Raw genomic sequence first — 9,145 nt, 5'->3', positions numbered from 1 at the left:
GCCTACATTTTGGGGAAAATATTTCTTTTATTTTCAAAATGCAAAAATACTGACCATCAAACTATTCTGAGATTACATGATATATTTTTATGAGTCAAATACAAATGACAGTATACAATTTTGTATTTAAAATACACATTTGACATACGCGTAACATAAATACTGCACATCTGTGCCAGTGTGCCCTGCTTGTGCCCACACAGTCAGACTTTCTTAGATTCACTTCTGGAAGATCATTCTTTTAATGTATATCATTATTTATACAAATTTGCCTTCTCCATGGCGACTAAACTGTCATTTGGACTCACAGTCTTCATAATCAATTCCTGATGAATATTGTCTTGCAAATATGTATGAATACAGTGAATTCAGTACAGAAGAAAAAGAATGAAAAAGATCAAAAAAGATGAAAAATTCTACTCAAAAATGCGAATGACAAAACCAATAGATGTTATTATGCAGTATGTATGTGAAGACTGTGAGGGTACAAACCGTACTGTACACTTCATGGTCAGCATGTCTGTGTGTGTGTGTGTGTGTGTGTGTATGTGTGAGTGTATGTGTGTGTGTGTATGTGTGTATGTGTGTGTATATGTGGCACTTCCTGTTTTTGTGGCTATTTATTTTACTTTCCTTCTTGAAATATCTTTACTTTAAAAGCTAGTTCCAGCTTAGTTTGCAGCATGTTACGACAACTTAAAAAATGTATTGCTAAAAATATATAAAACCAATAAAGCAGTAACACTGTATTGCATAAATGGCATATAATTGCACTGTATTGCATATATGGCATATAATTCTATCTAGATATAACTGAAATATGCAATTTTCCCCCATTTCAATATTTTCAAAACACATACAGCGTAACAGTTCACTCCCATTGTCTGAATACCATGAACCAGTTGGGATGAATTTTCTACTGCACAATTTTGTCCTTCTTCACCACTGCATATTCACTCTCATTGGTTCCCTTCTCTTCGGAAGCAATCACATAATCATCTTGTTGATCTCCACCTCTTTGCCGCTTATTCCCAGAAGCTCCCACTGTAGCAGACCTCTTATCTGGACCTTCGGTGCCCAGCTGACGGCAGATGTTCGCATATGTTGCTTCCTCCTTTGGTTCAGGTGTGTAAAGCAGATCATCCAGCCCTGAGCTCTTCCTGTCCTCCACGTTCTCTTGTTTCACCCCAATTTCAGTTTTCCTCTTCTGGGTCTCTGTAGATTCCGGGGTTCTGAAGCCACATCCAGACACATCCCCACTACCAGGTTCCTGGGATTCCTTCCTCTTATCATTGGGTTCAGGATCGATCCCCAAGACACTGACATGCTGCTCCTGTTCTTGCTGGGCCTCAGACTTCTCCTCTGTGCCTCCCTGCTCTTTCCGAGTATTAAGCTTGACCTCTGCGTACTCAGTGCTCTGTGAGCTCCCTCGGATGGTTCCTGTTCCCTGTTCAGTCAATCCGCTGTGGTCAATGCTGGCATAGAGCAGCTCAGCATTCAGCTCATTTTCACACTGAAATTTGTTGATGTATAGATTTCAAAAGTGCAAATCAGAAAAAGAAATTAGATGCATGTGAAGTTTTAAAATGTGAGTTTTAAACTGATCAGTTATTCAATAATTCCACAAAAACTACAATTATATGACCATAAGAAAACAAGACAATAGTTAATCAAAGAAATATTGGTGAACAGCTTCAAAATGTAGAACAATCTACAGCAAAATACTAATGATAAATATAAACAGTAGAATTCCGCAGTAGTGGAACTGGGATACTGATCAAGATGGCAGGCTGATGCATACTAATTAACAGAGAATATTTAAGACAGATTTTCTGTAAACCTACAATTAAAATCTGTCAAGTATATATGACTAGTAGTAAAATATATATATATTTTGTTTTTAGAAAATGGACAGAGAAGCACAATTAGATCAGTAAGGCAGAGACAGTGGGAAGCTGCAGACCATGTATAACATTAGAATGTTTGTGATAATTAAGAAACTTAATTATGATTCCACTTAAAATTTGTCATTTACAAATTGTCAGTGGAGGGTCATTAATTTAATGACATAAATTGTGCTGGTAATATGTCATAAAGTCCACACTTCATATGATCTCTCCATACTCTCATGTCCGTGTGCAGTTATGCAGTGCTTTGTGTGGATCTGCAGCCCATGAGAGAGACTCACCTGGTTTGTCGGTGTTAATTCTCCTGTTTCCTGTGTCATACTGCCATGATTCTGCCTGCTGCAGCTTTTCCTGGAAATGATGAATTGATCAGGAACAGACTGTTAAAAGCTGTATATCAAAGCAGGTACCTTTTCATTCAGGGGAGATTCGGGTACAGACACTCACTTGAGAGTAATTGTCAGTAAGATGCAGGTGAGAATCATCCCAGCAGCCCCTGCTGCAGCGCCAATCAAAGTGGGCGGAGCTTTGACAGCTGCAAACAGAGGGTGTCCATTATATTGTATAACATCCTTCAGATTTGCTTTAAATTCACAGAAAGGTTACGACACCATGTTTCAAACAACTCACAGAAATTTTACAAAATATGCTCCGGAACATTCAGATTTACACCTGTGTGGTATGAATTTAACTTTTGACAGAGTCCCTGTTATACTATATGACAGTATTGCTGTCTTCCTCAGTCACTTTGTACTGGTTACTACTCCACTTTGGTATAATCATGGATTTGGCAAGAATGTTTATACTTATGTTCAAATAAGGAGGAAAATCATCACAGGTGAAATAGAACATCATCATTTACTGAGCAGAAAGTGATATTGAGTGTTACTTACATTCACTGTCGAGCTGCACAGTGCTTGAATTCTGCAGGCCGTGTTCATTCTGAGCCTGACAGTAATACTGTCCACTGACCTCAGTGATATTACAGGTGAGGTTCTGTCTGTGTGAAACAACTTTAGTTTCACTCCCAGTCACTTTATACCAGGTGTAATTGTTCACTGCTGGGTTGGCATCACTGCTGCAGGTTAGATTCCGGTCTTTTCCAATTAACACCAAAGTGTTTTTAGGAGAATCTGTGGGAATGTTAAAGAAACGTTCTAGGCAAAACTCAGGAAGAAGAGTTTTGTCGATCAGGAACAATATAGGTCTGATTTTAATTCACACAGAGATTATGATACTAGATCTCATAAAGAAATTTCATGAAATGAAATATGATGAAAATGGACTCACACTGAACATTGAGAGTCACATTTGTGTGGGATGTCCTCTCACTGTTGTCTGCTTGGAGCCTGTAAACTGCTGTACATTTGACTTCCTGCTTATGGTGGAGATGTGAGGCAGTAAAGTTCATAACAGACGATACATGTTTAGTGTGATCATCATTCTCCTGAAATACAGTGATACTGTCACTCAGCCTGGGGGTCCATGACAGAGTCGGGGGGAGTGATGGACAGGGAGCTGGAACCGAACAGGTCAGATTTACAGAGTCCCCCTCCCTCAGAATCACAGAGTCCCCCTCCCTCAGAGTCACAGAGCCCCCCTCCTTTACCATGTCCCTGTTTATGGTGATCTGGGGGCTGGGTGAAGAGTCTGGAAGAGATAGAGACAAAGAATCACATGTTTCATATCACATTGTATCACACGTCTCACACACACCTGCGGTGGGGGGGGGGGGGGGGGGGGGGTGGGGGCAACTATTTATTACTTCAAAGTATGTCAGTAAATCTCAGATTCCTTATAATGTATATATGATTTGAGTTTTCATATTTCTCATTCTGAGCCCTTCAGTTGCACATGACAGTGTCACTGAATGTAACTTTGGGAAGACAGTTCCTGTTACTATGTGACAGTATTCCTGTCACCCTCAGTCACTTTGTACTGGTCACTCCTCCACTGGCAGCTGGCTTTGCTGCTACTGGGTGTCACGTCTTGGTGCTCTTGCACCAAGTTCACCTCCCGTCTCTTTTAGGAAAACCTCACCAGCTCATCCTCCCACTGACCCTCCCACTCTCTGCCTTCATATACTTTCCAATGTTATACTTTCACTTGGCAACATTAAATGCTTTTTCCTTGTATTTTGCATTTGTCCTGTAGGAACCAAGTCCTTGTTGTGTTCTGGTTTGACTAGCTTCTCTGATGTTAGCTTCTAATAATGGTTTATATCATTCCTAATCCAATGATAATATGCAGCTGCATAAATTCAGCCTGGCAGCACTAGACTTAAACTGGCTCCTTCAGACGTTTTATCTGCCTGGCTTGTGCATATCCTTGGACAGTAATGTCTGATAAATAAATAAATGAGAATGTAATGGAAATAAGGGAAATTAAATAATTTGAGAAATACAAGAGATGAAAATCTGTAGAAATTCAGATGTTCAGATAAATACAATGGAAAATTATAATTGATCTGATCAGAAAGTGATATTGAGTGTTACTTACATTCACTGTCGAGCTGCACAGTGCTTGAATTCTGCAGGCCGTGTTCATTCCGAGCCTGACAGTAATACTGTCCACTGACCTCAGTGATATTACAGGTGAGGTTCTGTCTGTGTGAAACAACTTTAATTTCACTCCCAGTCACTTTATACCAGGTGTAATTGTTCACTGCTGGGTTGGCATCACTGCTGCAGATTAGATTCCGGTCTTTTCCTTTTAACACCAAAGTGTTTTTAGGAGAATCTGTGGGAATGTTAAAGAAACGTTCTAGGCAAGACTCAGGAATAAGACTTATGTCGATCAGGAACAATATAGGTCTGATTTTAATTCACACAGAGATTATGATACTAGATCTCATAAAGAAATTTCATGAAATGAAATATGATGAAAATGGACTCACACTGAACATTGAGAGTCACATTTGTGTAGGATGTCCTCTCATTGTTGTTGGCTTGGAGCCTGTAAACTGCTGTACATTTGACTTCCTGCTTATGGTGGAGATGTGAGGCAGTAAAGTTCATAACAGAAGATACATGTTTAGTGTGATCATCATTCTTCTGAAATACAGTGATATTGTCACTCAGCTTGAGGGTCCATGACAGAGACGGGGGGAGTGATGGACAGGGAGCTGGAGCCGAACAGGTCAGATTTACAGAGCCCCCCTCCTTCACCATGTCCCTGTTTATGGTGATCTGGGGGCTGGGTGGAGAGTCTGGAAGAGATAGAGACAGAGTGACATGATTCATATCACATTATATCACAGCTTAAATCCACCAATACTCACATTCACTGAAACTGAAATACATCCAAGAAGTCAAGTTTTTGTAAATCTCTCTGTATTAGTAAAATAATAATAAACGCTAATATAAAATATAAAGCAGCTGTACCTTTTACATAAATTTTCACTTTCGCATCAAAATTATACTTAAGGTCACCGATGCCTTCAATCCTAAAGGAAAAATTACCAGTCCATCTCGAAAGAATATTGTTCAGGACTGTGGTGCAGTTCTTCTTAAGTAAATCCCCAATTATATTTCCTTGAATGTCATTCGCTGTTTTATTGGAAAAATATATAATTTTCCCATTTGAGCTTCTATTTGACCACCACATTCCGACTGGGTCTTTCAGATTTTTTGACCAGTTAGATGGAATCTGGAATGTGCAGGGAATCAGCACACAGGATCCATGCAGAGCTTGTATGTTCTGAGGCATCCGGGCTGACCAGGTACTGCACAGAGCCCCTGTAATCATACCAAGAAACACTGCTGTACATTTACACTGTAACACACAAGTCAGTATATTACATTAATGTAATCAATTCTGAAATACAGGATATTAAATTCAACTTGAGTCATTAAACTGTGCAAACAGAGGAAACATGCAGTTGGTAAAGAGACAAGAGAAGTCTGCACCCCCCCCCCCCCCCCCACCATCCCCAAGTGGCCGTTTCTCACCTTGCAGCAGGCAGCCAATGAGAATGAATCTCCCAGCCCCAGTCATGTCTCCCTCAGCTGAATGGAAGCTGTGACACTGGAGAGCACTAACACGTGTAACACAAACCTGCCAGAAGCACAGCGTGTTTAAATAATACTTTCAGTAAATCGTTCGGAATTTCAAAAAGCTGAGATGGTTCCTGAGCACGGACCTTCATTCGGTTAGCAGCCCGGGACTAAACGGCCATGCAGGAAATAGCCATATTACAGTAAGTTACCTCTCTGATAGGGTCCCTTCTCTGGATCAATATAAGGGAAAAACTGCAGGTATTAAATGAATGTTCTATGTCACACTGAATGCTGTAGCTACTGTCTTGGGTGACGTGTTCCCATCATCCTTATGAGAACTGATGAGTGCCTTGAATTCTTAGTTTCACTGCAAGACCAAAATGAACAAATTTAAGGTGGTGATTTCTCGTGAACAAGATATATGTTTGAGAACAATCAAAGCGAAATTGCTGCTATTTGTTGAGTGTGCACTCAGCACAGTAAGATGCAGCACTTGCAGACACTCAAACCACAATGACCTCGGGGCCTCCAGTATGAGGTGCCTGATTTTGCAGAGAAAAAAATATTTGCAACTTGTGAACTGCAATATGTGAATATGTACAGCAGCAATTTTTAGCTGGCATTTTTAACCCTTATGAAAGTATCAGGTTTTGTCAAAACATGCATTCAGACCATTTTTTGAGACCTTATATTTTGATGCAGGTTTGTAATTATGCATATAATTATTAAAGTTTTGTTTTCCTGTCCAGTATCTAAGTACTCTCAAGTCTGTGTTCACCAATGCTGCTATAGCTTCCCCATGCATATTTTGGTCAAGGATTTTGCTGCTAGACTGCAAACTGTAAATTCTGAAAAAACATTGCATGCATTTCTACCTACAAGGACACACCAAAAACTCACTGCTGTACCAAACAAAGCTATTTTTCCTCAAACTGTTTTACAGTATATATAATTAAAGGTATGTGTTGATTTGTTACATTTTTTGGTAACATTTAACTTGAGCGGGCACAAATTCTTCATAGTAACTAATAAATTACAAATCATGAATAAACACAGCAGCTATTTGGGATAAAAGATACATCATGATTCATTAATGATGAACAAACATGAGATCAGTATCTCACTTGTGTTATTCATTACTTGTTTCTTCAGTCGCTCCTGTAGTTCACAACAGTTTGAAGAATAGACAGATACAGTAACAAATATAGTAACTGTTTGGGATAAAAGACGCCTCACAATTAATTAATGATGAATTAATATGAGATCAGTATGCAACTATGACAGTCGGTGGTCACTTAATACATAAATAAGAGCTTAATACTATATTATTTGTGCGCTCTCAAGTGAAGCTTTTTTTGTAAATAGAACCATTTTGGCTAAATAAAGTTATGCTTTGTATCTCTTACAATGCAGATAACTACAGATGACTAAACAGAGTTTACCACAGTAATAAAACACACTTGTGCATTTACCTCACTGGAGCGATGTGTACATGTGCATACTTCAGAGGCAGATCATTAAACAGGAACTCTGCAGTTTTTCTGTGTCAAAAGTCACAAAGGACATCATCATTAACAGCACAATAGCCCCGCTAACACATGTGTGTCTCCCAATACTAAACTTTTTTTATTCTCCAGTGTTTTTGCGCCTACTTAAAATTTCCTTCAGTTGATGCGACGGATTGTTCTGTTTATGTGGGGTGTCTCATCTTTGTTCACAGTAACGATGGCGGCATTATTCAGAGAGGAGGGGGAGGTCTGTCACGTACACAGTGCGCAGTGGAGGAGGGGTAGACTGGCTACAGCAGGGGCAGAAGATCTGCAGGACCAGAGTTTGGAGACCCTTGGGCTGCAGGGTAACAAAGGGCCTTGTCATGTGGACTAACCCCTCCCAGTTTTATCCCATATTAAGGCTGATTCGAGCTTCTGCATCGAGCCTAAGCCATCACCTATGTAAGTGGCCCATGCTGTGAGAGTTTATACTCGTGTGCTGGTGTGTCTGTGTTGTTCAGGAATTACACCGCCTCAACGCTAGCTCACACATACCTTTGGATGCTGCATTTATTGTCTTCCCACACTGTGATATATTACATTGTTGAAAGAGAAAAACAAACATTTAACAATGTCCTTAGTAACCAAAGTAGCTAACCTGGTTCATCAGGCCAGCGACCTGAAGTAAGCACTGCGGCGGTTTGCAAGACTCCAAGAAGACCACAAAAACAGACGCGATTCTGAGCCCCCCGAACTGGACATTTAGAGCCAAACGTTAAATATGATGAAAACAAAGACACAAGATGTAGGCAGGTGGAAAAATTACAGCAATAATTTCCTAATTTTTGTCATAGATTTTCTCAGCTTTTCTCACTCCAGAGTGACAATTCAATAGAAAACAAAGCATATTGATGCAAGTACCAACACTCACCACTAAGTGGTGCCATTTCTGAAGGTATTTAAGAACAAAAGCATCACAACTGTGAAACTATACCAAAGTGCATTTAAGGAAGCAGGGTACTCTTTACTGTGTGGTATGTACGTTGCCGGTGACACTGGGTGGTTTAGGTGTCTGCCCACTAATTAGGTATATAATAAGTGTGGCTTTGGCATGTGCTAACAGTTAGCCTCTTTGTTAGATGGGATGTCTTGTGAGGGTGAACAGCTCTTTCATTTCCTTCTTTTATATTTGCTGTAGGGGCGGCATGGTGGTGCAGTGGTTAGCACTGTTGCATCACACCTCAGGGACCTGGGTTCGAGTCTCCGCCTGGGTCACATGTGTGTGGAGTTTGCATGTTCTCCCCATGTCGTCGTGGGGTTTCCTCCGGGTACTCCGGTTTCCCCCCCACAGTCCAAAAACATGCTGAGGCTAATTGGAGTTGCTAAATTGCCCGTAGGTGTGCATGTGTGAGTGAATGGTGTGTGAGTGTGCCCTGCGATGGGCTGGCCCACCATCCTGGGATGTTCCCTGCCCATTGCTTCCGGGATATGCTCCGGACCCCTGCGACCCAGTAGGATAAGCGATTTGGAAAATGGATGGATGGATATTTGGATGGCTGGCTTTATGGATGGATGGCTTTATGTTTTTCTGATTTGCTGCATCCGACTTAAGACCCAGTAGCAGCTTGAGATCACAAGGGTTTGGTGGCTACTGTGCAAAAACAAGTTTCAGTGCATGCTTATGTAAATAAACATATAAAGTTTTTTATATGCTGTGTAACTTGCAGTCCCATGATGCGTAACTGTATTT

At 40.5% G+C, this 9,145-nt stretch overlaps 1 protein-coding gene across 3 annotated transcripts; it reads right to left on the bottom strand.

The window, feature by feature from the left end:
* Positions 1-60: 60 nt before the first annotated feature.
* On the bottom strand, positions 61-7,578 carry LOC125714983 (myelin-associated glycoprotein-like). 3 transcript variants are annotated; one of them, XM_048986164.1, is made up of 11 exons: positions 7,378-7,578; positions 6,115-6,272; positions 5,858-5,963; positions 5,291-5,644; positions 4,804-5,115; positions 4,407-4,646; positions 3,198-3,557; positions 2,801-3,040; positions 2,355-2,442; positions 2,189-2,258; positions 61-1,513 (listed from the first exon to the last, which is right to left on the bottom strand). In XM_048986164.1, exons 3-11 carry the CDS (start codon positions 5,901-5,903, stop codon positions 917-919), a joined length of 2,307 nt encoding a protein of 768 aa, XP_048842121.1. In that variant the 5' UTR covers positions 5,904-5,963; positions 6,115-6,272; positions 7,378-7,578; the 3' UTR covers positions 61-916. The 3 variants fall into 3 exon arrangements, with proteins under 3 accessions (XP_048842121.1, XP_048842122.1, XP_048842123.1); XM_048986165.1 differs by having other exon boundaries at positions 61-1,447; XM_048986166.1 differs by having other exon boundaries at positions 5,369-5,644.
* Positions 7,579-9,145: the final 1,567 nt, after the last annotated feature.

The sequence above is a fragment of the Brienomyrus brachyistius genome, chromosome 19, assembly GCF_023856365.1.
Source record: "Brienomyrus brachyistius isolate T26 chromosome 19, BBRACH_0.4, whole genome shotgun sequence".
In the NCBI taxonomy this organism is placed as follows: Eukaryota; Metazoa; Chordata; class Actinopteri; order Osteoglossiformes; family Mormyridae; genus Brienomyrus; species Brienomyrus brachyistius.
Note: the sequence above shows the minus strand (reverse complement) of the source record. Positions and strands in the feature narration are given on the sequence as shown.

Excerpts from the sequence above, each read along its gene's own strand:
- LOC125714983 (XM_048986164.1), bottom strand. The coding sequence starts at position 5,903 with ATGACTGGGGCTGGGAGATTCATTCTCATTGGCTGCCTGCTGCAAG. Across the intron at positions 5,645-5,857 it reads CATTGGCTGCCTGCTGCAAG|GGGCTCTGTGCAGTACCTGG; the intron begins GTGAGAAACGGC and ends GTATGATTACAG. Across the intron at positions 2,259-2,354 it reads TTACTGACAATTACTCTCAA|GAAAAGCTGCAGCAGGCAGA; the intron begins GTGAGTGTCTGT and ends CATCATTTCCAG.